Raw genomic sequence first — 27,391 nt, 5'->3', positions numbered from 1 at the left:
AAGTATTCCTATTGGCTTGAAATTTCATATTTGCATTTGCAAGAACTGGGCTAGACGCCCCATGTTCAAGCGCCATCTTGAAATACGCTAGCTGGTAAAGGACATGCAGGACTTACTGCTCCGCCTTTTCGCTGTCACATGATAAACTCACAGGTGCTGCTAATAGGTATCGTTGCTTCCCGGCCCATGGAGGAAACATGGCTAACATCAACAAGACAGTTTGTAGTATGAACCAAATACAATTTTGCAGTTAATATAAATTTAACGAATGGACCTGATTGCCGGAGGTAAAGGTGGATGAAGACGTGGATGACATCTTGGCTTTTTGAAGCATGAATGCTACCGTAGCTGCATTACATACTTTGAACTGCGTGGCGCGAGAGAGTTGATGGCGATATGTGATCTCAACGCTAAATGGGAGAAATTCCCACAGATTGGACCTTTAAGTTCAACAATTGCAGCAAATTTCCAAAAGTCAAGGGTTAATCGTGTTAAGGGTAATTTCAGTATTGGTGATTTTTTCCATAATCGAGCAGGCCTACTCTGTGTCGCCTTTGCCCGTCCCTCTCGCCTTTATCCTCCGCTGAGAGGAGAGTACAGTACATCAGCTCGCACAGTCAGACAATGCCCTTTCATTCCTGACTCAAGGTAAATTGATCTGATACCATCTCTACTGTCACTTTGGCAGAAACAGAACATGACAGAAGCCCGCTCACTTGCACAGACAAACACACACACACACACACACACACACAAACACACACACACACACAAACACACACACACACACTCGTTTACAAATATACTCGTTCTCACCAGATAGCGCACATTTGTCTTTGCTACTAGACACAAGCTGGAGCTTAAAATGGCACATAAACCTTTGCCCACAGACATTCAGTCAGTGCATTACAGTAATCTTTAAAAGGGCATGGGGTAAAATATGATCAAATAACAGCCTTGCTTTCCTTTAATCATATTTCACCAAACCGGCCCGACTGGCAGTTTGCTACTTACAGAATATTGCAAGTCAAGTGCCCAAATATAATAACTGAATTCAAAATCATTAAAAAGGGGGCTCATTTCAACATTAAATTGACTTTGCTCAGAAAAAGATGCAGAATCCTTCGCATCGTCATTGCACATTACAAGACAGCCTTGTATGGGTTAAGCAATAAATAGCCGGACAGGTGCAGAGCTCCTTAAAACAACAGAAGATGGTTGAGATGGAGCAGACAACATGCCCCATGAGTAACACAAAGAACAGAAAGCTCATATCTTTGACCCTGGTACAAAAATGGCTCAGATGAAAGGGACAAGAATCCCAAGGCCCTGTGCTGACCGTCCACTCTGACATCCACTGATGCTCTGGTATTTTACCCCACATTATTCACATCCCCACCAAGTTACACAAACAACCAGTGCCACATAAAGATTTTTCACAAGGAGCCATACATTGACTCAGGCTGCAAAATCTGGGCTCAACAATGTGCATCATCTAAATGTCGGGCAGACTGAGTTATCTCAAGTATTGTTCACATGTTACAGGGTCATAAACTCTGAAGTAGTTCCAGTTCTCTCTAAACCAAATCTGCACTGTTTCATTAAAAGCAGCAGACCATCTTATTTACAGTGAATAGACAACACAGCGACATCCACTGCAACATCACTCATATCTGCTTGATCGCGTTACTTTTAAGTGCTAAAACATTGAACCAGTGCGAAAGTCAAACAGCTCCCGTTGTCACTTTTGCTATAAAGTCGACAAGACAAATCAAAAAAATTACTAAAATATCAAGGCTACAAAGGAGATGCAACAGATTTCACCAACTCAATTTCAACTTGAGGGAAATACACAGCGGATCGAAATGTAGGACTTGTTGTCTCCTAGTGTCAGGTGACGTCTATGATTTTTTGTCACAAAACACACATTGACCTCACACAATGTAAGAAAAAAAACGTTCAAATTGAGCAGCTCTTAAACCGAGCACTTCCACATACATACTTGAAATAAAATGCATGCCCACATATAAACTCTACACTCATACACTCAATCTGGTCTCAGATCCGGCTACGAAATTTGTGAAAGTAAAACCTGGGATTGTCAAAGCTCCCTTGTACATGATGGAAGCATGAAGGGGTGGGGGGGCTCTAAATCTAGCTTTCCATATTAACAAGAGGCTCCACTGGCTCCTGTGCAGCATAGAGTCTCAATTACCTAATTGATCTAATTATGGAAAGAAAATAAAGTGAAGAAACTCTGGCCCTCTAGGAATTAGGCCAGAGACTCTCTGTGTTTTAAGGGAGTGATGACTTGCGTTTCATTCCTATTTCTGACTTGAGCACCACATTTTTCGCATGCAAGGGTGAGGGGGCCGCAAATAGGAATTCAAGGCACCGCCACCTCATGACGAAGCAAGAAAAAAAAAAACATGCCATGTTTGCAAGTACTCTAGGTGCCCTGACAGTGACAGAGACAATCACAAAAATAGAGGATGGGAAGTGCTCAAGTCCTTGATGGATGACAACGGAAACTCTTTCAGTAAACAGGCATTCCTCTCTGTAGAAATTTCATGCACACATTTCTCTTTTTCTTCATCCTCTTTTTCTCAGGATATGGTGCTTTGAGGTAATAATGTATCCATTTCATTTCCAAAAAGGATGAACTGTCATAGGACAAGGACTCAATCAATTCCAGCAAGCACCCATATAAAATGAGGGGATTAAACGACGTCTCTCCATCCCCTTCATTTCACAAAACGAAAAAATCATAAAAGCAGCAAAGAATGGCATTTCCACAATTTCTAATATAAAGGAAGCTACCCAAATATACATATAAAGTTTGAATAAATACTATCAGATATAGTTGTATTTCTTTCTTTTACAGTCCATGTTGTCTTTTGTGTTTGTATGTAGGTATACAGTATTTATGTTACCTGGGAAATAATCCACATGTGCAAATAAGTTTGTTATTGCCAGTTTTTGCTCATCATATTCGGGGTAGGAAGTGCGTCACAGTCATGGCAGTGGTGGCCTTGTTGCCCCTCTTCACACGGCCATGCTTGCTGAGTGCTATGTAGAAGCGTCTGTAGACCAGAGACTCGTAGGCGTTATAGTTGTTCTGGAGCATGCTCTCTTTGAACTTGCACTCGTCATGGAAGACTGTCTGGAGAGGACAAAGAGACAGACAGCGTGCGTTTGAATCAATCAACTAATCAAGAAACAGATAGACTGGAGGACATGGTGGCAGAACATTAAAAAGCTCTTTAAATAGATTCTGTGCCATGCACAAAAACACAAAGCTAAATTTAGATGACACACAACAATGGGACAAATAAATTAACACTTTGCCAATGTAGAGTTACCATTGAGCAACCTTTCAGCACCATTTACAGCTCTTACATTTCGGAGTTATTACATTTGTTCCTATAAAATATGCGTTTATTTTTTATCAACGTTCTTGAACTATTCAAAGTAGTATAATATATTATATTATATTGGGTAATTTAATTTATAATGGAACATTGTATTTTATAAACTACAAGTGTTTTTGGTGCAAACAACCTAATTTGTAAAGTACAGAGTTTCTGCATGTTTCACCAAGTCAAATTTAAGACTTCTTTAGACTTTTTTAAGACCATTTTGGATGATATTTAAGACCTTTAAGACAACATCCACTACTGTAAGTCCTAAATTAATTTTTTTCAGGCCAATTATCGTTAAACGTCTACTTCACCATAGCTAAAAAAAAAAGAAATTCGGTTTAATGTCTGTGGTACAATCGGAAAGAGACTCGCGCCAATAACACAAAAGCTGATTGGGTACAATTTAAGTTGTTGGTCTCACTTTTAATCTTAAAACAACAAAATTGTATTTGAACTACCGAAAGAAAGAACTACAACACCTCAGAATAATAATTAAAAGAAATCACATGAACATAGAAAAATGAAGACCTGTTATTTTAGGACCCCGCGGACACCCTGAAAGTATTAGCAAATAATTGATGAAATGATTAATGTAATGGAGTAAAATGTACAATGTTTCTCTGAGATGTAGCAGCGAAGAAGAAGAAAGTTGCATGAAAAGAAAAGACTAAAGTAAAGTACAAGTACTTCAAATTTGTACTCAAGTACAGTACTTGAGTAAATGAACTTAGTTACAGTCCACCACTGCTATTCACAAAAAGATGAATACCAGTTTGGCATTAATCTTCTCCATCTGACTCTGTAAGAAACTTTACAAAAATGTCAAACTATTCCTTTAAAAGAAAAACACTAACTTCTGATCTTTAAATGAAAAAGATACATTTAGGCACTTTAATTACAGTGAATGTTTATATCAATGCTAAAATAAACAAAATAAGGAAGAATTTAGGTATAAGACAATCTCTATAAACACGCACTGTATTTGACACTATGGAGAACACATGACTGCTGTCCTACAGCGCTGACAGTGCGGAACTTGTACAGTGTACAGCAGCAGAGCAAATACTCTCCATCAGAGGCCATGTGGCCTAATTCAATCTCTTATCAAATCATGAGCCCACTCACAAGCTAACGCTTCATCACTCATGACCAGATAACCCACTCACATTGTGTCTGTCAAACATGTTGCCCCCAGTGAGCAAACCAGCAGCCATGTGTCAGCAGCAGAGCTCTGCTAAACACAATGGTTCCTCCCCCACCACCTGGGACATGTGTGGATATTAATAGCTGTCACTGCTCCAGAAGCAAACTACGAGCTCCAGTAGTTCTACCAAGGCATCCTATCCGCTGAGGATATGTGTATTTCTCAGCATTGTTACAGGCCTGCCAGTTTATTTCTTTCGGGTTTTAAGGTACACACCCTTAAAGCGCCCATATAATGCTCATTTTCAGATTCATAATTGTATTTTAAGCTGGCACCAGAATAGGTTTACATGGTTTAATTTTCTAAAAACACCAAGGTTTTGTTGTACTGCACATTGCTGCAGATCCTGCTTTTACCCTGTGTGTTTAGGTTTGTTTTAGCCACAGAGTGAGACATCTCACTTCTTTACTATCTTTGTTGGGAGTCGCACATGCGCAGTAGCTAAAAACATGCAACACATTCAGCAGCAGGATCAAAGTAAGGCTTTTGGGAACTTAAATTCTCATGCACGCACGCACACACACACACACACAACACACACACACGCAAACACACACAAATAAACATTGTCAAATTATATCCCACTGGGAATTTGGGAGACACTTCATTTTAGTTTTAATTATAGCACCATGAAAATGTTTTGTTAAGGGTGTGTACCGTAAAACCTGAAGGAAAAAAACTGAAAGGCCTGTAACAGAGCTGAAAAATACATATATCCTCACTGGTGCTCTTTCACCTTGTACAAAATATTGTATCTGTCAATCTATATCTATTGCTATCTATATCTATCTATGTATATGTACTGTATATAATATATATATACATATCTCTCTCTATATATATATAGACATACTGTATATGTATATGCATATATGTTTATATATTATATGTATATTAAGCTATAGTTAGTGACAAGGTTTCAATGTTTTAAAGTCAGGTGTTTGAATATATGTGAAAAATCTGAAAAGCTGCCATGCATTGAGTCCTTTTTAGAGTGCCACACCTCAAACATACAACATCTTCACACAGTAGTATGTTTTGTATTGGATGCTTCTCAGAAATGTAACAAGCACAAACGCATTTTGGTGTGAATAGCACATAATTATCAGATTCTGAGTACTAGGAAACATGTGGAAGTCAAACATGTACATTTGTAGAAATGTTTTCAAATTATTTCTGAAATACACCACAGATCAAGATGCCCGTTTCAGATCTTCTTTTTAAGAGGTGGGAAAAGTTGCTGATGGGTGAGTTGAGCCTTTTCCTCCCAGGATGTGTGTGATGTGCACTGCCCTTCAAAATAAACGCTTTGTCGTTAAAATCGATTCCCAGCTCTGCTGACAGGTTTCATTGCATCAGGGGGTTTCCCTCCACACACACACACACTCTCTCTCTCGCTGTCTCTCTCTCTCTCACCCACACCCACACACACACCCACACCCACACACACACACACACAAACACACACACACAAGGCGTGTGGACTGAACCGGGCATCTGTTAACCTCATCATTATTTACCCATAGGCCACCAGGCCAGGCATCATTGCTTTAAATAGAGCTATATTCCTGATGAAATTAAAATATAGGGATTTCGTAACACATAACGCGCAGCCCCCCTGATAGCAAATAGGGCAGCATGCCAAAATATGAACGGCAAAAAAAAATAAAAAATAAAAAAAAAGAAGAGGATCGAGCTGCAAGTGCGTCTTATTTTCAGGATCCCGTGAACTAACATTGCTGGACAATAAATGAAATACTGTGCATACCTACCGTTCCGTATAACCTTCCACGGCTGTTCATTGCGACAAACAACTCACTCTTCACCCCATACAGGCTCACCACTCCTCTGTCCACCGTGGAGATCTCTATTAGACCTGATACAAAACAAAGAAGTGTTACATTAAGAGTGAGAATGAAAACACCAAGCGACTTATTCAGTGTCAATCATGGTGACTGTATTGCATTGTGCTCTCTAACTCTCTCTCTCTCTCTCTCTCTCTCTCTCTCTCTCTCTCTCTCTCTCTCTCTTTCTGCGTCTATGGGTGTAACCTTGCAGATTGCTGCGCAGCATGCCGAGCCTTTGTTCGGCATCTTTCACCCCATCTTCCATTTGAACCCCAAGCGCGTGTCAATTAAGCGCATTCCGGTTAAATCAGTGATTGCAGTAATTGCATTGACGTGCACGGCTCTTGGTCTCTGGACCGCCCTCACAGGGCTGCGTAAAAATAAGTTGTGTCTAAAAGCGTCCATACATTCATGTCATGGTTGAGCTTTGAGAATGAGGGGGAGGAGGTGGGTGTTCAGCCTGATGGATACTCTTTTATTTTTAATAAATTTGTATTTGCCGTTGAAGACATTCAATTCTCCCTCACAGCCAGATGACATATGATCATGCAGATGAATAGAGGGGATAGACAGGTCCATGCTTATTAACTCTGCATCTCTCTTATGTCTATTGCATTACATTGGTGGAGGTATAGAACTCACTGTACTGGTTTTCATTATGTGCACCGTTTATCCTGCCGTCAGGGAGGACCTGAAGGTGAAACCCGATGCCCACGTTGCAGTAGAGCCTCCGCACTCTTTTGATGCCCAGCAGATAGTCACTCTCCCAGTTCAGCTCCGGTTTCTCCCCGGAGATTCCCAGCATAGAGCGGGAGAACAAGGTCTCCCATCGTTTCTCCAGTAAAGTTGCATTCGTCCTGCCGCTCGGTAAAGGGTACGCTGACACGATCCCCAGCAGAAAGCCCAGGAGAAGCGCAGCGATCAGCGTCCAGTGCGGCGTGCCGGCCTCGCAGGACATACTGACGAGGAGCCTTTGCGCAACGGCCATCCGGTTTACCTTCGGGCCACGTGGTCGAAATTAATGACCCTAAAAATACCCCTGGTCTTGTTGTGCTTCCTTCGGCATGCTGGCTGAGGGTTATTTTTGGAGCGCAGATCAGGGCTTTGGGCATGAAACGCAAGCCCCGGTGCAGAGGAGGAGAGGAGACGGGAGACCGCGCGGCAGAGCTGGAGGTGATGGTGATGGTGATGGCGAGGTTGGTGCTGGTGATTACCATGTTTTGCAGCTCCTCCGCGCCTCTCTCTCTCTCTCTCTCTCCCTCTCTCTCTTTTTCTCTCTCTGCCCCTCTCTGTGTCCCTCCCGGTATAAGATTTAGGAATAAATGCCCTTGCACTTAACAAAAATCCTGTTTCCTCCACCTCGCCAGGGCTATCGCATCCCTACATGATATCATGCTGTCTTCACCGCTGGGACAATACAAGGGTAAAGAAGGCGCTGACAGGAGGAAAAAAGACCAAGTGCGTGGAGAGTTGAGGGGAATAGACTGCTGTCACTGCTGGACTGAAAAGGGGAGAAAGCTTATTGGTGAAGTTCAGCGGCCGTGGGACAAGATGGGGCACTCGGCCTGCTCCCAAATTGGGTCGGTGGTCATATGTCTGTCAGGCCGCTTCCTTATTTAGAAGGAAGGTGTAAAAACAGGCCCACTTGTCACCGGAGAGCAATGACAGGGCTCTTGTGGTCCCACGTCTTCTGCTGCGCCGTTCAAGAACTTCCCCCAGTAAATCTGAGGCGTTTTGGGTTCAAAATGACGTATTAGACGGCCCAGAGAGCCAGTAGGGTGCCAATAAGATCAGGGTTCAAGACCTTGGTGCCGGTCAGCATCCGCCCTGCTGCTAACGTGTCCTTGAGCAAGACACCGACTGCCCCCCCCCCCCCCTTACACCCACACTGATATTTTAATTGAGTATCAAGTTTTTTTACATAGTACACCAAAACCTATGCATTTCCCATTGTGCATTGGCGAACTATGAGGAGCAAAGTGGAGAGGTCTGTCATGGAATGGCACACATTGTCAGCATGCCATTCCATGCAACACGAAAGCCTATCGTCTTTTCCATGTAATAGATAATGCCAGCAGCAGCGTGCCCATACGTCAGTGAGGCCAGTGCAGTTGCGCACCAGCAGCAGTCTCTTGCACACACCAATGCCTCAAGATTTCCAAAGGATGGCACTATTTTCATGTTCATTTGAACCACTCTTTTTCAGCCTTTAGTGTTCAGTGTCTGTAGACCAAACTGCATAGAAATGTTTGGCAATTTTACGCAACAAAACACTCACTTAAAATGCATTGAATTGAATGCAATAATGACCCTATAATTTATCCGTTTTTTTAATCTTGAAAAGAGGAATTTGTTTCATAAATGACTCAGAGACATGTTATTAACAATGCAGTTCGTTTAATTTGTATAAAATCTATTTTTTAATTACACAATCTGATGGATGTGTTATGAAACTGAAATACAACTTTTTTGTTATGGCTGAATGCATTTATGACAAAAACACAGATGACTGAAATCTTATGACCAAAACAATGATTTAAAAAAAAAAACAACAACCCTGATCAATCACATCAAAACACAATGACTTCTGGCCTGAACATAGTCGGACCATTGGCACTTTTTTGCATGAAATCAAACATTTGCTTGAGAGCGATAGGGACAGAAAACCACTGCACCCAACCCAGAGTTGAACATATGGGTTTGTCTGTTAAATTTAACAACACGGATCTCAGATAAGAAGAATCAAGTGGTTATATAAGACCCAGATAAAGCAGTATTGACAAAATGATAGTTTTTTTTTTAATCTGCACCAGAAAAACAACAACAACCTAACAAAGCATTTAAGTTGTGTGACTGGAATTACATTTTCAGCAGATACAGGATATATTACCACAAGGAATTCTGATAAATTTAGTATTCTAATCTGCAATATGCTCCGTGATGTTACCAAAGGATAAAGTGTGCATGATAAAATATATTATAGTTAGATGATGCTTGTATACTACATCTCAACAAATAATTTTACTTTTTCACAGAAACAGCCTTCGCCCCTTGGACCTCTGAAAGATGCCAAAGAGGCCAATAGTTTAATATGTGCACCTTTGTGATGAAAGCATAATAAATAAATACATGTATGTACACAAAAATGTTTGAAAATTGTACAGGCACTTGTAAAATAACCTTTTCCTGACACTTCAGCTATTGCTAGACAATATTTGAACCGGGAATTTTATTTTTTCCATATTCCGTTGCTTGAGTGTTCTGCTCTGCAGTATTGTCACAACGACAAACAAATCATCTGCGTTTTTTCTTCTCTCCTGCCGGGCAAACCTTGGGAAATAAGATCCTTTGGGACTATTTGTATCTGCTGAGGCGAATTCTTCTCTTGTACGGGTGGCTGAAGGCCATAACAAAATGTAACTTACAGCAACGTATGGGCCAGGATAAAGTCAATACAGTTTATTACAACTGGTGTGAAAGAAATTCTCACACACTCAAATCAGATCACTTTTCATGAGCCTCACACTTAAATATCACTCGTGCTTTCTCACTGTCTCTCACACACACACACACACACACACACACACACACACACACAGAGCTTGGCCTTCAGCTCATTAGTGCCTGCTCTCGCATCATTTTCAGTAACCAAATATTTCCTTTTACTGCATATATTTTTTGGTCTTTCAGGAATGGGTGCTTTGAAGTATGCTTCAATCAAACACCCCCCTACAGGATTACATTTAGCATTTTATAACAAGCCTATCAATGTCCTAGATTGTCATTTGAGAATACAGCAAAACATGAAGATTTAGACAGCAGGGAAAGTGGATCAGTGGCATAAGGACAGGATGGGATCCTAAAACAATGTACTAACCTGAGACAACTGTCCTGATCAGGAGCATAGTTGGACAGCATGAGCAGTCCACTAAACTCAAATTGTTCTTGATTATCTGGACAGGAGGACATCTGATAACATTTATCCAGTCCCAGTAATCGGCTTCATTCTTAAAACCACCTCAGTAGATAACCTTAACTCAACAGGTTGCATAACAAACTTCCCATAGGGATATACAGTGAATTTGTATACAAAATATTTACATTAAAAGGTATTCATTAATTAATAAAAGACGCTAGATGGGTGAAACACAAAAGATGGGGCCCAACATCTGAGCAGGGCTGAATTTTTAATTGGGGTACACATAAAGGTCTGTGCAGTGGTCATTGGGGGTGCATGTGAAATCTGCTGTATAATGTCCTCCTAGGCTCGGGACAAGCTTTGTCAAGTCAGAGAAAATACCCCTTAGTGTGAAGTCATCACAGTTAGGTTGAGTTAGACTTAGGATCTCAAATGTTTGATAGAAAAGCTGCATTACAAACCCTGGGCAGGGAGTTCAAAAGATGATGCTGCTTAACAGCAGGGATGTCCCAATCCCAAGTATTGGAACGGAGCCGATTTGGGAATTTGTTTAGCTGATCGGGGATCGGCTTTCACCCTGATTATCATACTCCAATCATTTACATCAGCTTGTAGTGATCGCCACCTTCAATCACACACGCCCTGCGCCACAGATGCACCCACGGACTGCCTGGACGCCGGCACTTCCGCACCAAGAAGGTAACGAGTAAAAAAAATCTGTCTTTGTTAGTCATCCATTTTACAGTAGTGGATTACTCCAATTTTCCATACTTCTTTCCGGATTCCACCATAGCTCTGAAGAGGCATCACTAAGTTTAGTTTTTGTTGCCCAGCAGGGAACTTAAGATATAGATATATATAGATATATATATATATCTATATATTTTATATATCTATATATATATATATCTATATCTATATCTATATCTATATCTATATCTATATATATCTATATATATCTATATATATATATATCTATATATATATATAGATAGATATATATATATAGCAACTACAAGTGTCGGGTCTGGACTCAATATGGACAATATTTGAAAAGCCGGATCAGGGGCCAGATAAGCTTATTGGGACATCCCTGCTTAACAGGTAGGGAAGGTCTCATGTAAGATGATAAAGAGTTGTAGTATGGTAAACCTAGACAATACAACATTATTGGAGTGCATCTTATCCACCTATATGCTCAGTACTTCCCAAACACATGTGTTTTCTCTAAAACCCTTAGGTTACCTTACAACACTTCTGTCCGCTGCTGGTCATGTGGTGACGTGGGATTATACTGCACAAGTTGCTCCGTTCACTGTGAAGGCATCCAACAATAAAGTTTTCTTCAGTGAGGGAGGAATTGATATACAAATGATCATTTTGAAGGTGAACTATTGAAGTGTGTTTTCACCCTGGATGGACAAGTTCACTTGTAATTCTAATTTGTGAACAGGTAAAAACAATGCATTAATCTATCCATTCTGCTGTTTAGAAAGACAGAAAGACTCAATAAGATGAGGACGAGTCTCCAGACTGGCTTGGTGATGCTGCAGGTGAGTCTGTGCAAGCCAACAATGTTTAACATGTTGTTTTGAGTACAACACAGACTGTACTTACAATAAGACTATTACAAAAACATAGAAAAGGTTAGAAGGTGTGTGTCTGAGGTTGATGGGTTCTACAGTAAATCTGTTTGTGGTACCTGAGGAAATAGACCATTGGACAGAAAAGATGTTTTTAGAGAGCTTTATATAGAATTCAACTGAATTCAGTAAAGAGAGCACACAGTTGGTGTTGACTCTTCAGAGGGCAGGAAACAGTACCTGCTCTGAGGCTGCATTCACACCAAATTCGGCTTTTTTGGCAATTAGCACAGGGTTGTGCGGAAGTGAGAGTCCTTACCGAGCGGCCTGCCTTCGATTAGGGTTGGGTTCTAAATCTACCGTTATCAACATAGCAATGTGGATTTTGGTGCCACTTAAATGCAGAACTTACAGACCTAACAGGCAGACATTATACATATACATATATCAACATTATTATAGTTACCTACAATGCTGCAAGGTAAACAAAGTTTTTCCCATAGATTTAGTCCCTTCTGGTCTTATCGCTCGTTAAGTGACGGGCCACCACAGCGTGACGTCGGGTTGCCTCTCTCTAAAAGTTGAATTTGTTTAAGGGCACATTCAGAATAGAAAAATAGCATTCTGCCAATTTTCTGCAGTGTAATGCCCATTTGACTTAATATTTCCCAATTATTGCTTTCCATCAGATCACTTGACCGCACTTGAAGGCAGCTTCCTTCACAGAGAAAGAGATTGATGTAAGCGATGGAGGGACTGCACTTTGTTGTTGCAGGAAACAGTCAGCTGTTACACAAACTCCCGGGCAGTTCAGAGCGTGTGTTTGGCGTTTTAAAACTTTCTTGTGGCAGCGATGGAGGCGCTGATGTTTACTGTACGGGACTCACACCGCCTTAAAACCGATTGCCAAGTCTGATTGCCGGTTACATGATTGGCCACTGCAGCATGACTTTGGTTTGCGTTGCTTGAAGGTTTTGTTTGTGATCAAAATGTTTTATTTTTTAAATTCAGAAAACATAACATCAGAAAACATAATATTCACAGCTACAAACAACACACGCACCCCAATGAGCGTTTCTTCAAAAGTTGAATCCGTCTCGCCACAGGCCAGTTTTTTTTTTTTTCGCCCGCCCTGTGGCACCCTGCGCTGCAGCCTAAACGTACTACCCTCATTTAAAATGAATGGACAGACCTGCTCTATGGACACACCGTCTGAAGAGCGACGCAGTCTGTGTGAATGCAAGCTAAACCTTTAATCCAGCATCTCCTGCGGCCCCCACCGCCACAGAATATACGCAGCACCCACATTCAAAGCAATGGGACTGCATCACTTGGTTTGGTGTGAATGCAGCTTAGGAAACTGCACATCGTTGGCAGATATCACACATCTTGTTTCATTTTCTTTCGTTAACCACTTTATCTCATAACCTAACACACACTTCCCTAACACAGAGCTTTCATAATTAACAAAGCCACAGTACTAGAGCAAGGCATAATGGAAACAGTAGTGCATTGTTGAGTTCCGCCCATAAAACCTGAATGATCGATAGATTATTTATGATTCCATCGCTTTCCACATTTTTTGCATCCAAGTCTTAGCTTTTGAGGTCCTTTTGCTCAAAGATGATTTGACTTGCTAAGTAGATGGCGACGGCCCCAAAGATGGCCGAGCAGGCAATATAGGCAGTGACGGACTGTGCGAACTGAACGATCATGCCCATGAAGAGGGTGGGGAAAACCTGAGATAGTAGGAAGGAGCTGTCTAAGATGGCAAAGTCCAAACCAACACCACGTTTCTCATATCCCGAAACGTCCTCGTCCTGTTCAGTGCCCCCAGAGCTGTGAGATGAGCCGTTCTGGCTGTGTGGACCCGAGTAGTACTCAAGACTGTCCTGGCTTAAGAAGGCATGCCCGTAGGGAGTCCCCGTTGTGTGGTTCACCCCAACCTCCTCTTTCACAGGAGTCAAATACACAGTGTCCCGCTTGGTTGTAATACCATTTTTATGCACGCTTTTGGTTTTCCTTTTTGGCATATAGACCTGAAATAAGATGAGAAAAGAGTCAATTTATCAGTCATACTGATTTTGTTAACACACTATCATTGTTCATAAAGTTATTAGCAAGGTCACACGGAAACATTTCCCTAGATTTCCACAAAAAAAAAAAAAGTTAACATCCCCACCAACAGCAGATTTTCATCCCGCTGAAAACTGTACTGTGAATAAATCTGCCGATATTTGTTTACCTCTTTGTCCTTGTGGTAATGGCAGGTGAGTGTGTAGGGCAGAGTCTGCAGTGTGGCGTACGCATATCCAGTGAGGGATGCCATTACAGTGACCAAGACCACACTTTTGGACAGGCAGATGACCAAAGCAGAGACTGTGAAGCTCACCATACTGCTCATGTAGACCCACCGTGAGCCAAAATGGCGAACCAAACGACTCATGACCAGGGAGAAGAAGGTGGAGGTAGCACACTGGAGGAACAGGCCCAGACTGCCCATACGGATACCTGAAAGAATAAACAAGTATCTTGTAGAACAAGCATTCAAGCCCATGAAACTCATAACTTCTCTCAGACACCCTCTGTAGCAGACAAAGCTGTAACAATGACTCTTACATTGTCCTATTCTGTTGTCAGGACAGAAACCTCTGTTTATCTCCTAATTATTTCCTTCTATGGCCACATCTGTGAAAGATGCACGGAATATGCGTGACAACTCTACGTCTACTTTAAACTGTGATGCATTAACAGATATTTGGATGAGCTAGAAGCCCCTAATGTTTGCTCAAGCCCATAAACACACAGACACAGATCCGGTTGGGGAGACGTTCACAGTGCTTCGCGGCACGGAAACACTCTTTGGGATGACTCAGACCTTCGAAGCATTTGCCTTATGTTTTTTGTTTTTTTTGGGGCCAAGCTGAAAGAAAGGCCGAGTAGGGACCCCCTACATATATTGTATACCCTCATTGAGAAATTCTGGATCTTGCCACACCCCACCCACCGGGCTCGTGCCAGGTTTGGGTAACTATGTTCTAGCATCTAGGTTGACCTGTAAAAAGCACTGTGGGAGGCTTCCAGTATGCACTCGGAGAGAGAAGACATGTGCTATGGCTGCACTGTAAATGTTTTTACAATTTCTCTTCCAAACAAAGCATTTTTTTTTTTTATGTCTCCCAGGTTTCAACATCGCCACTTTGAGGTATTCACCAAATAGGATGCTTAAAAATCCGCAAAAGTCAGAGCCTGGACCACCTGTTGCTGAGCTAACACATAACACAGCCAATGCTACAGGGCTAGCAGCGAGCCCGGAACTTAACCTTGCGTTGCTGGAGAAGTTGCTCACCACTACCCTTCGAAAAGAAATCTCAGAACTCAGGTCTGAACTGCTTACTGAGCTTTGCAAGTGCCAGTCTGCTCTAAACTCTACCGTAGATGACCACCATGAGAATAGGATTTCAACCTTGGAATCAGCGCTAACCGAGATATCTGCTGATCTGCGCAAGGCAGAGCTACAGTGGGCTAGCCTGCTCAATAAAAAACAGCTTCTTGAACCCTCTCCTACTATACGGGGACTTGAACCAGCAACCCTCCGACTCCCAACCCAACTTCCTACGTCCTGAGAAAAGTCTACATCAGATTCATGACATGTTCTTCAACCACGGAATTGTTTGCACCTGTGTTCTTATGACAAATCCCATTGATCTTCTAAATTGAAAGCATGTACCAGTTGATCCTAATTAGTTGATTTTTTGTGTCATTGAGCAGAAATAATATTCATAGTAATCATTCAGCATATTGTTACTCAAGTGGGGCGAGAGAAAACTAGACTTCTGTACCTCCTCCTTGTCTCTGTTTTCAAGCTTTAGTAACTATCCAGTGATGAGAGACTTTGGCCAATTACAAGTCATTTCAGAGAGAGAGAGAGAGAGAGAGAGAGAGAGAGAGAGAGAGAGACAGAGACAGAGACAGAGACAGAGACAGAGAGAGAGAGAGAGAGAGAGAGAGAGAGAGAGTTCCTATTGGCTGTTCTACCTATTAAGGGTGGAACAGTACACAAAAAGTCATGGTTTGCTTCATACCTCGATTCAGACATCACGGTTCAGTACAATGGAGGGAAATGCAAAACATAAATGCAGCCGCCTTCATTTTTGCAGACCTGACATGCTCAGTCAGAAGGCGGGGATTGCCAACAGTTGAACTCAAATGACCATTCTGATTGGTGGAGTGCCAACGATAAAGACAATTTTTTAAACTAACATTTGTCGATCTGACAAATCTAGGTTTTCCATTGACGCAGCAGCCACAGGTTCAACTCCGACCTGTGGCCCTTTGCTGCATGTCATTCCCCCGCTCTCACCCCTTTCACATATTTAGCTGCCAATAGGTGACTGTGAGCCGGCTGCAGGCACGGCCAGATGTCCTTTCTGGGGCTATGGTAGTAGAGTTAAGCCAGAAAAAATGATTAAGTTCAGGCACCAAAATGACTTTGACGAATTGTGGTTAACACACTCCGGTAGAACGAACAAAGTTTTTCCTGGGCTAAAGTATTTAGTTGATGCATAGAGAGCTCTCCGGCTTGAAATCGCTGTGTTTGATGTTGACCCCACGTGCCGTTTCATTTTGAGATTATTTTCCACTGAATATTGAAGTGGATCATTAAGTGTTTTGGCATGGCTGGCAGAGTGGTGCTTTATCCATGGTATTTTGAAGGACAGTTTACTTATTTTATGTATGTTTTGTGACTATATATATATATATATATATATATATATATATATATATATATATATATATATATATATATATATATATATATATATATATATATATATATATATATATATATATATATATATATATGAAAAGTAACAGAATGCATTTTTAATACATTTTAGTCAATTATGGGATTTTGTACGCTGTGGGAAAATTGCAATCCACATATTTATTTCACCCCTTAATAATTTTTTGTTTTCATTCATAGTGCTAATCCATGGAAGCTGGAGTGACGATATGTCTGGTTATGTTATTTATTTGGGCTTGCTATCAGCCTGATTTCTCAGCTTGCTCTCAGTGAACTGTGTGGGTCAGAAGTTCAGCAGCAGAGCAGAGAATCACTTATGTGAAAGGAGTATGAGGATCGTATTACTTCTGGAAAGCAAAGCTGCCGAGCCCACTTTACAAACATTACAGAAGCTAATGAGGGCCGAAATTCAAAACCTGCAAGATATGGGGCCGAGCCTAAATGCTACTGAATAAGTGCACAAGGGAACCACTGCAGAATGGGTATGTTTCTGTAATGCAAACTTCACAGATATTGGCATTGCATTAAAAAAACTTTCCCAGTAGAAAAGATAATCAAGAGATGAATAGTTACGGTTAAAAGAATAAAGTTTAAAAAAAAGACACAGACACAGCAGATGACCCTGATGCAGAGGAGCATCTGCCGGCAGAACAATGCGGTTTAATAACATCCAAGGTGTTTCAGATTAAACAAACGCAGCTCAGACAGACCTCAGAACTGTGTGCTCTGGTTGTCTACCTGACTTGAATGAACATGTTCTTTGTGAGCCGATTCCTTGACATTAATTCTTTGTGAGTGTGACATTCCTCGTGGTCCAGCAAGCACAGGGAGGAGAGACAGAGGGAAAGTTAAAAGTAAACAAAGGTAGGGGGCCAGATAGAGGCAGAGAAAGAGGGAGGAGAAAAGAATGTGGATGGAGGGATGAAAATGTCAAATGATAAAGGGAGAATGGTGAGAGAGGAAAGGTTAAGAACAAGGATTAGAGAGATAAGAAAACAGGTGGACAGTAGTAGTAAATGATTGATTTAACTGAGACCGAAAAGTACATAGTTAAGTAATGAGAGATAATGAAAAAGGAATGGAGAGACATATGGTGTAAATTAGGAAGTCTGACTGAACAGTTAACAAAAAACTTTAAAAACAGACTTCAAAAACTAAGACATGGCTCACTGTGCTTATACATCTGCTACTTCTCAACATGGACAAGATGATCTGCCTCGCATCCGTTTACCTCCACGTCATTCTTCTGCTTTACTGTTCTTTCTCAACGATTGTCTGGTATAATATTCCAAAGAAAGAAGTCTCCCTCTTTCACAAAAACAGATTCAGTCGGGTCTATCTAAAGCTTATATTTTGGTGGAATGATACAGCTAAGCATTTGCTTAGCTATAAAATATAGTCATCCTACTGTCTAGCAGGAAGAGTGACCACCGTGATTTACAGAGCAGGAACAGGAAATTATATCGACTGTGTATTTGTTTACCATTTTTAAAGTGCAGGGGTGGGAAGTAATACCTGAAATTCCTGGCATTTACTTAAAATTGAAAAGTATACACAAAGGATGTGTTACTTATTCAGTGGAATACCTACAGTACAAAAAATGTTCACCATCACATGTTAAGTCTTGCGTCAATTAAGTAAACAGCTTGTCTTTGCTGATGTAGGGATACAGGCATGCAGGAACACAGGCTGCGTCTCTCCTCCACCTGTGCCCGAGGAATGTGAGTGCATCCTGCCCAGCTGTGACAGAGGAGACAGCACAGCCAGGATGGACCCTAGGCCAGTTTATGTGGACAGGTGGTGGAGGTGAAGCCATGATGACTAGAGGTGGGAATCACAGGTTACCTCATGATACGATACATGGCTTACAATACCGATAATATCACAATACAGCAATTCTGCGATAATCAATATATTCTAAACACACGACTTTCCACTTCGGGGGTTTTCTACGTTGCAGACGGAAATTCCAGTTTTCTTTCTGTTGCGTGACTAAAACAACCTTTGAAAGTACACATGTTCCAGCAAAACAAGTTTCTTTGCGGGGCTATTTTTGCAGCGGCACCATGGCTCTGTCCGGTTCTTAGATTCGCCTGTGACGATTGTGATTGGATTAAAGCTGTAATGTGTAGTTTCTGACGCCCCCATGAGGAATTCTAAGTTAGGATAATAAAACTGTCAACAAGTCCACATGATATTAGCCATCCATGACCGCGGGGAAGACAGTCTGGCAAAGCGCGACTAAATCAATTAATTGCTAGACAATCCTATAATGACACATCCCGATATCGGTCTATCGATAACTATAAATAAAAAATGCCTGTGTAAACGTTTAGTGCAGGCTTATCTCTTTATTCAATGTAAGTCCAAACTTGCAAGCATAATTCTCCAGCACAAGTCGTTCAGTCTGTAAATTAAAATTACAAAACTATAGAGCAACTATGGGTCCAGACTTTATTTATTTTATTTTCCTCACACTGCAGTCAGCCATTCTGTGGAAAACCTCTTACTCTACCACTGCTTAACCACCTAGTGCCACCTCAAGAAGCCATGACGTAACGACGCTGGGAGATGGGAAATCTATTTAGAGCGTCTTATTTTATATAAAATAATAAAGAAGAAAGCTGACCTTCATCGTATCTTTGCTTGGACACACTTCCTGGTAATGCGCTGGGCACGCCCTCGTACAGGCCTTCCCCCACAAAGTCTGTGTAGAAAAGCATAAAAGACATGACAGCCATCCAGCTACAGAGCTGAGCCACACACAGCTGCCTCATCACGCGCGGGACGTGGCAGTAGCTCCTGTAGATGGCCGGGGTCATGGACCAGCACGTTCTCAACAGGCACAGCAAGGGTCCGGACTTCAGCAGCCTCAGTTTGCACTTCAGCAGGTAGCAGCATGAGCGTGGCACACCACACCGTCCGGCCTCTATCGTCATGGCTCCCGACTCCAGTAAAGATGCAGGGCCCGCCACAGCGCTGCTCGCACATGAGGGCTCCTCGGACACCTTCATGGTGATAAGCACACTGGTGACGAAGATGAGGATGAGCAGGGAGAAGAGGCACTCGGCCTGACCTCCAAGGTAAACAGAGAGCAGGCCGCGACTCCAGTCCAGTGCTGGGAGCAGATAGCCTATGCAGCCTCCCAGGCTGACCATGAAGGAGAACATGGCGAAGGCTTGGCTGCAGTCCTCCTCGTCCCGATACAGGTCCGACAGAAGAGCCTCCAGCGGGGTGAAGCACACCTGTCCACAAAAGTCAAGGAGCCCCACCCCAAGGATAAGGAAGGCCACCTGTAGCAAATGGTAGAACACATGTTAAGTTCTTGTCTTGTGTGCTCTGTAGGTAGACTTCAATCAAAAACAATAAAAATAATCATAATAATTTAATTAAGGAACATATCTTGATCAGTGGATTGGCAATTGCTTTTTGGACATTGTTTTGGGGATTTTAATGATGTTTTCGGTTATAGGGTGGTATGGTTGCATATTGAAAAATGATAGATTGAAAACACTTTGTCTAAAGGTTATTAAAGATGTAAAGGTGTGGATTTTTCCAAAAAGGGAAGGAAAAAGCATTTTGCATTTGCTTCCTTTGGACAAGAGTTTTTATTTAGTGAACTGTTTTTGTGTCTTCTATTTTACGCGTTTTGTTTATTCTTTTGTATTTTGTTTGAAATAAAGTATTTATTAATTAATTTGACTGATGAACAGGTATCCTACCTGGAAGGTGTGCCCACCCCAGGCAAGGCGCGCAGCCAGAACGTCAGCGTTGGGAATGATGAATAGTGCCAGAAGGACTCCTGAAGACAGCAGCCAGATAAACGGCCGTCGCCTGCCATAACTGCTGTTGCAGTGGTCACTGGCTGAGCCAATCAGAGGGATGAACAGAAGGCCGAGCACTGGACCAATGCCTGTGGACAGAACCGGCGGTGACACACAGGAGAAGTCAGAAACAACACTAACAAACTATAGAATATTAGGGGTGTAAATCACATGTTTTATCATGATACAATATTATTTTGATTCTTTGGAGAACGATACAATATTTACAGATATTAAAAAGTCTGCCTGATACGATTCAATTCACAAGACAATACACAAGCTCATTTAACACAATTGGTTACATTTATATACAGTATACAGTGAACCCTTTTCACAATATCCCACGCCCAGAGAAACAGTTGTTGATAAAATCTCTTCAGTTTTAGCTTCTCTGACTGGCATTTGTTTGTTTTTTTCAGTCTGACTTTTACAGGTAATCTCAAGTCCTCCATGCTTATGCCTGCCCTACCAGGGGGGGGGAACTGCATGTGCCCCTCTGCCATCATGGCTGACTGCTGGTGATGGTTCCTACAGATGGCCTGTTGCCTGCAGGTAACCCACCCTGAGCTCATCCTCCACACGTCGTCGGGTCTGGCTAATTAGAACACACCATGGTAGACAGGGTGTGGGCATACAGAACCACATGCAATATTGAAAATTACCCACTCTTGGGGATAGAGTTTGACATTTGAAAAGTACCCTGTGGACTTTCCATTAAAGACAATTTTGTTTACAATCCATGTTTTTTTAGGTACTTTGTTCACGGTCATATTGTGAATTCATGTCTGTCCTTACACAGAAAATAACAAATCATATGGGGAACTCTTAATTAGGCTGCAGGATAAGAGTAAAAATATCTAATTGCAATTAATTTGACTGATATTGCGATTGGAATATGATTCACTGTAGTCTGTAGGATAGGAATTATTGGCCCGGGACATCTCTGTAGCTAAATATTGCGCCCCTCTGCGATTTGGATATTACTCTAGTCCATTTTGCGATGTTGATAAAACTGCAATTAATTGTGCAGCCCTAGCTCCTGATCAAAACATTGCCCTACAGCTAGGGGTCAAAAGCTCCATAGCAAAGACATGACTGGAATACACAACTGACCACTTTCTACAAGTTAAGCAAGACACTAAAAAACACCGGAACGTGTGTTTCTGGTGCCTGACAAGAACTCCAAAACCCCTCAAGAATCAGATTTAATTCAATTTTATTTATAGTATAAATAGGGGGCGGTGTATATAAGATTTATCTCGAGACACGTTACAGATAGAATAGGTCTAGACCACACTCTTTAAGAGCACAGACAAAGAGACAGGCAGGCAATTTGAGAAAGACAGACAAGTCAACTGCAGTCAGCCCCTCCACCACATTCCCCTGGCTGCAGCTGTGGAGACCCGTCATAACAATCCTTGCCATCTACAGCTGTAGGACACACACACACACACACACACACACACACACACACACACACACACACACACACACACACACACACACACACACACACACACACACACACACACACACACACACACACACACACACACACACAGTAAAAATATATCAATGTGCTTTGTAACTTGAATATCATACTTAAATAACAAGAGCAATCAAAACCTCAGTTTAAAAAAAAGTGTCTTCTCCACTAACAGAGAGGAAACTAGAGAAAGATAGTGACAACTGCAGGATGAAGCAGCCAACAAAAGACTATTAGATAAAGTAGAGAGCAGCCATTTTAGAACCTGACACTATCACTTGGGGAAATTAGCTTTAACCCTCCCATGATACAATATCTATCTTCATTCAAATAACATTCAGGAACTCCATTTAAAACAGGGAGATGAAAATTAGGTTGAGTGCCATTTCCAAATTGGCTTACAGTGCAGGCTGTTAGGGAGGAACTCTACAACAAAATCATTTTTCTTTATATTACCAGCAGCTGTTACAGCATCGGAGGGGTGGAAGTGTATATTGTTCAATTCTTTATACTTGAATAGTCACTTCTGTCAACCACAGAGCCTTTTAGTTTGGTAGAATTGCATTTATCATCTGCATAGTCACAAGACAATGTTTCAAAGAGCCGCCTTTAGTGAAGACCATGTGAATGCCATTTGAGCTAGGATAATGCAACTATTCACATTGTGTGTGCAAATATATACCATATGGGTGAGACAAACTGTATGTAACAAGATGACTGACCTTTTACAAAAACAACACTGTCAAACAACACTGTCTGTTATCATGTTTAAATGAGGAAAGGAAGAGTTTTAGTGAATTCTCACAGACTATTGTTAGATTGAAAGGTCTGAGTGACAAAAGCCACAAATGGACATTCAGAGGCAAAAGTGAATTACATGTCAGCCAGACATAATGGAGCGGCCATAAGCTGCACATTCTCTAGAGTGCTTGTGGTGTGTATCTCCGCTGTTGCACAAGGCCACAGAGCAAAATTAGCTACTTGTCATGGCTCTTTCCAGAGTTCCTGGATGTGATGATGCACTTCATTTCAAACAATGTCAGTAAAATGTTTTGTATCTTGTATTTAAAAAAGTGAATAATACGCATAACAACCCTAGGAGGGTTTACATTGTTCTGTTTGTAACGCTGTCACTGATTCACCTCTACATTACACTATGATTTTGAGGCTGGAGTTTGTGTGTTAGATTGTATCTGAGACACACAAAACAATGTAGTATTTGCCAATGCCACATAGCAGTGGTTTACATCATTGGAAAGCTGGGGACTTGAAGATTAATTTGGATGCAACCCAGCTGGGTTGTAGCACTTTTCTTGTATTAAATTAATTACTAGTTTTGTTATTTGTCAATTCACAAGGAAAATGGCAGTTGAAATGTATCTCTCCCGAATCCCTTCTTTTATACACACAGCATACATATGCGTACAACGGTGACCCTCCAGTTACTAAGGCCTGTTCACACAGACTGAGCTACTGCCAGCCCAAAAAAGAATTATATATTTATTTATTTTTAAACCGAAGTTTAGCTCCTGTGATATTATGCTGGTAAAATGCCTGTCACCACTCTGTTTAAATTGTTTCCCTTAGAACAAAACAGAAGACAATCATTCTGGATTGAGACACATGTTGACTGCATGTTACATTTATTTGAAACTTTTTTTTGAAATTCATCCGGGCTTAAAGTGAAAAAAAATCCAGAGCCTGAAACATTGGTTAAAAAAAAAAAAACTATTAAATGTTAATGATATGCACTTATTGAAATTAATTTGACTGGCAAAACAGAGAGACCGTGCGCGCACACACACACACACGCGCATACACACACACACAGACACACACACACACACACACACACACACAACTCTTGCTTTTCGGCAAGGACCCACCTTATTTTGCATTCTGATTGGCTAGAACTCTGGTAGGTGGACGTTTGATGATTGGTTAAACCTAGCGCATCAAAAACAAATCCCATGTGGACATTTTAATTTATGTATTTTTCTAAAATAGTCATACCCCAGAAACCCGGCACCAGGCCCGAGTACTTAAGCTCTGCGTTAGTTAGAGTTGCGTTCCTCTTATGTGATTGGTAGGTGAAATCAATTGACTCGAAAACATAAAACCGCATGCAAGTTCCCAAAGTTACTTGTTTATTTTGCGGCGATCCGGCACGGTGCCGGAATACTTTATGCCCGGATTCAGTCAAAGTTCACAGTTCAGCTCGATTGTCCACATCTTAGGAGACACTTTCAATCAGTGAAAAACATTTTGGTTTGGTATTTTCCAGCGGATTGATACCTATGCTTTTTTTGTAAGTGGCACCAATGTGCAACCCTATTTTAAATGTAATGTCAGAGGAACGCAGACTTGGAGACTCATGATTGTAACCTCCTGTACTTTTTACCAAGGTGGGCATTTTAAACAACAGGGTTGCATTGCCTCCAAAGTGCTGTTGCGGTGAAAACTGCTTATGAATTTCAGTATTTGGCTGTCCACATCCTGTCCCAAAGGCTTCTGCCAGTTCTAGTTCCAGACTGACTCAATTCTCAATAGATCCGATACTAAATAGTATAAGACACTACACGAAATAGTGATAAACTACAAGTTACTGTAGACTCCCAATGTTAATGTAGTTGATTTTCCCAGTCGGGAACTTAGATTTCCGATTGTTCCAACACCACACTGATGCAGCACAAACGCCCTATCACGCAATGTTAACAAAAGAGAGAGAATAATTTGAGAGTCTGTTGGCCCATGCTACACCCTTCCATCAAGTTTCATTAAAATCGGGCAAGCAGTTTTCCACAATATTGCTGACAGCCAAACAAACAAACTGAGCTAAAAACATGACCTATTTGGTACAAACACCGGATCGCTGTAATCATGATAGAGCTCAGTAGATGTCAACTATATTACATTGCTGTTAATAGCGTTTATAAACTTTAAGTGTGCAATGTGCAGCTGTAAAGACAAACTATTAGTATGTCATAGTATTTTTAAATAAAAGCAAAGGAACAAACATTACAGTTTAACTGATAGGCTGTTAATAATAGTCTACTTAGTGAATATACTTGTGCATCTGCCCTAAAACATAATCAAAATTCCTTTGTTTACTTATGATTTCATCATCTAACTAATATTAATAATATTAGCGAAGGTCAATTCAGCGAATATATGTATGCATCGGCCCTAAAAAAATTATAAATCAAAATTCCTTTGTCTACTAATCATGACAATGATCTAACTAAAAAGAAAAGCTGGTGAGATGCATGTAATTAAATCATCGTTATTTCTTGTATTACAATGTTTGATGTGAAGTGAATTCCATGAACTGCAATAAGCAACATCATGTGACAAGTCTGTCTGGAGTGATGGTGAATCTTCTTCTGGCACTTTGGTCTCCTGCTGCCTTTAATTAGTGCCAATTACCACCTCAACAACACAACAGGTGATTTGACCACTAATTTGTGTAACGGCCTCAATTATGTCTTTATGACCTGAATGGAAAAGAAGATTGGAGCCCTGAGGCAAAGTCATGCCTCTGTGCACCCCCCTCCAGTCACACAAAACGAAGCTCTCACTGGACAAGTTCACCTCTTTATGTCTCAAAAATGATTTACAAAAAATGCATTCCTTGGAGGGTACAGCCTATTCCTCTCATGGCGTAAACAGCAACTAATTAAACAATTTCCCATTTGTGTTATGGCTTTTATGTAACCACAGCAAACAAAGCATTCAGTCTGATAAATTAAAATCTATTTTTTCTTTTCAGCTCTACGACAATAAACGAAGTATTGCAAAGTGAATGAATGGTACTCTAGGCTATAAAAATCCATAATTTGAAACACATGGAAGAGAAACACTCACTGATGTGGTCAATAAACAAGCCACAGAGTAGGTGGTTGAATCTTAGCAGTCTCTTAGAGTGTGTGCATGTCAAAGAGAACAACTTCGCCTTTCATGTTTGATTAAATACCCTATCTGATAGGGACAGAGATGCAGAAATGGTGAGACATTATGCATATGTGCGGTGAGAGAATGAGGCAGAAGCAGAACACGGACACACAATGAAGTAGCAAAGAGGACTAGAAACCAGATCCCACTGTCTTTACCAAGCCCTTACCTAGCACCATGGTCATGTAGCGCTCCTCCACTCCAGCCTCCAGAAGCAGTGGGGGCACGTATGTGATCCCAGCTGCCACACAGATCTCCAGGCCACAGGTCAGGGAGTTCAGCAGGACAAGACGCCACTGAGACCTCCATCCAGGCATAGTTACAGGGGCTGGCTCGCCTTTCCTCTGCTCTGGGATGGCCACTACTGGAGCCAGGGGCAAGGGGGGCGGTGTGAGGAGGCAGATGGTGCCCTAGTGGGACAAGAGGGCTGTCGGGGAGGGACAGCAGCAAAGACACGTGGATGTCTCAGATGACCTGGAGGATCCATCCTCTTCTCAGCATTCTGGATCTGAAGAGCAAGGGAAGAGAAAAGGGAGAGCAGTGAGAAATGGAAAGAAAAGTTTTGCAACTTTTGAAATAGATTTTTAAGAAACGCCTGATTAGCTTCCACACAGTTTCTGCATAGCATGTTGAACAGTTTACAACATTTTGAGACTGAACATATAAAGAAGAGATAAGGCATGCCACGGTGGACAGGTCATTCCCAGTTTACTACACCTGGATGTCAGGGGTCTCAGGTTGCATGCAGGTGCATGTCAGCAGGTCATGCTCTCTCACAACAGAATCCAATCAATGCAAATACCAACACATATTTTTTCAGACACATGGAAACAACAGAGACAGAAACAAAGATATGATATTGATTTCATCCAAGCTCCTCAACAGCAGCTTCAGGACAGCATGAACAACAACAGACGGACAGAGGAGACGAGTCAGCTGGAGCGCCATGGCAAACACAGCAACCATTTTCCAAGAGAGTTTTCTCCCACTGATGCCTCAAAATATGCATGCTAGAGGTTAAAAATTTCAACCTTTAAATTAAAAAATAGTTCTCCTTTCCCCATCTCTCTCCTTACTATGTCTACCTCTCCCTTCTCCATAATAACTCTAGTATTAGAGGGAGCTTTCCCCTGGCAAACCCTGCCATGATCAGTATTATTAAGCACTGATTGCAGCTTTAGTCACATGAGTGAGTCATTCTTCCTGACTTTTTTTTTCAGATTATCACCATTGTACAGCTGAGTCTTTAGTTCCTGAAAAGACATGTCACTAAAACTAGAGTATAAGGCAGAAGGTAGATTAAGTCACATGTAAGAGGGATGATGTAAGACAGCATTCTTGACCCTTT

General features: G+C 41.4%; 2 protein-coding genes across 4 annotated transcripts in view; both read right to left on the bottom strand.

The window, feature by feature from the left end:
- Nucleotides 1–325: 325 nt before the first annotated feature.
- LOC117948458 (fibroblast growth factor 6-like) lies at nucleotides 326–8,331 on the bottom strand. The gene is made up of 3 exons (XM_034878090.1): nucleotides 7,116–8,331; nucleotides 6,399–6,502; nucleotides 326–3,163 (listed from the first exon to the last, which is right to left on the bottom strand). Exons 1-3 carry the CDS (start codon nucleotides 7,459–7,461, stop codon nucleotides 2,987–2,989), a joined length of 627 nt encoding a protein of 208 aa, XP_034733981.1. The 5' UTR covers nucleotides 7,462–8,331; the 3' UTR covers nucleotides 326–2,986.
- A 4,621-nt stretch (nucleotides 8,332–12,952) lies between these two features.
- slc45a3 (solute carrier family 45 member 3) overlaps nucleotides 12,953–27,391 on the bottom strand; it is a 38,785-nt gene continuing 24,346 nt past the window's right edge. For 2 of the 3 annotated variants that reach the window (XM_034878064.1, XM_034878065.1), the window contains exons 2-6: nucleotides 26,213–26,551; nucleotides 20,505–20,695; nucleotides 19,412–20,075; nucleotides 14,221–14,486; nucleotides 13,571–14,014 (exon numbers count right to left, since the gene is read on the bottom strand). In XM_034878064.1, coding sequence (XP_034733955.1) covers nucleotides 13,571–14,014; nucleotides 14,221–14,486; nucleotides 19,412–20,075; nucleotides 20,505–20,695; nucleotides 26,213–26,360 — 1,713 coding nt within the window. In that variant the 5' untranslated portion in view covers nucleotides 26,361–26,551. Of the gene's footprint in view, nucleotides 14,015–14,220; nucleotides 14,487–19,411; nucleotides 20,076–20,504; nucleotides 20,696–26,212; nucleotides 26,552–27,391 lie in introns of those variants that run through there. The other variant, XM_034878066.1, reaches the window with a different exon arrangement.

Source organism: Etheostoma cragini, chromosome 8 (genome assembly GCF_013103735.1).
Source record: "Etheostoma cragini isolate CJK2018 chromosome 8, CSU_Ecrag_1.0, whole genome shotgun sequence".
NCBI lineage: Eukaryota > Metazoa > Chordata > Actinopteri > Perciformes > Percidae > Etheostoma > Etheostoma cragini.
Note: the sequence above shows the minus strand (reverse complement) of the source record. Positions and strands in the feature narration are given on the sequence as shown.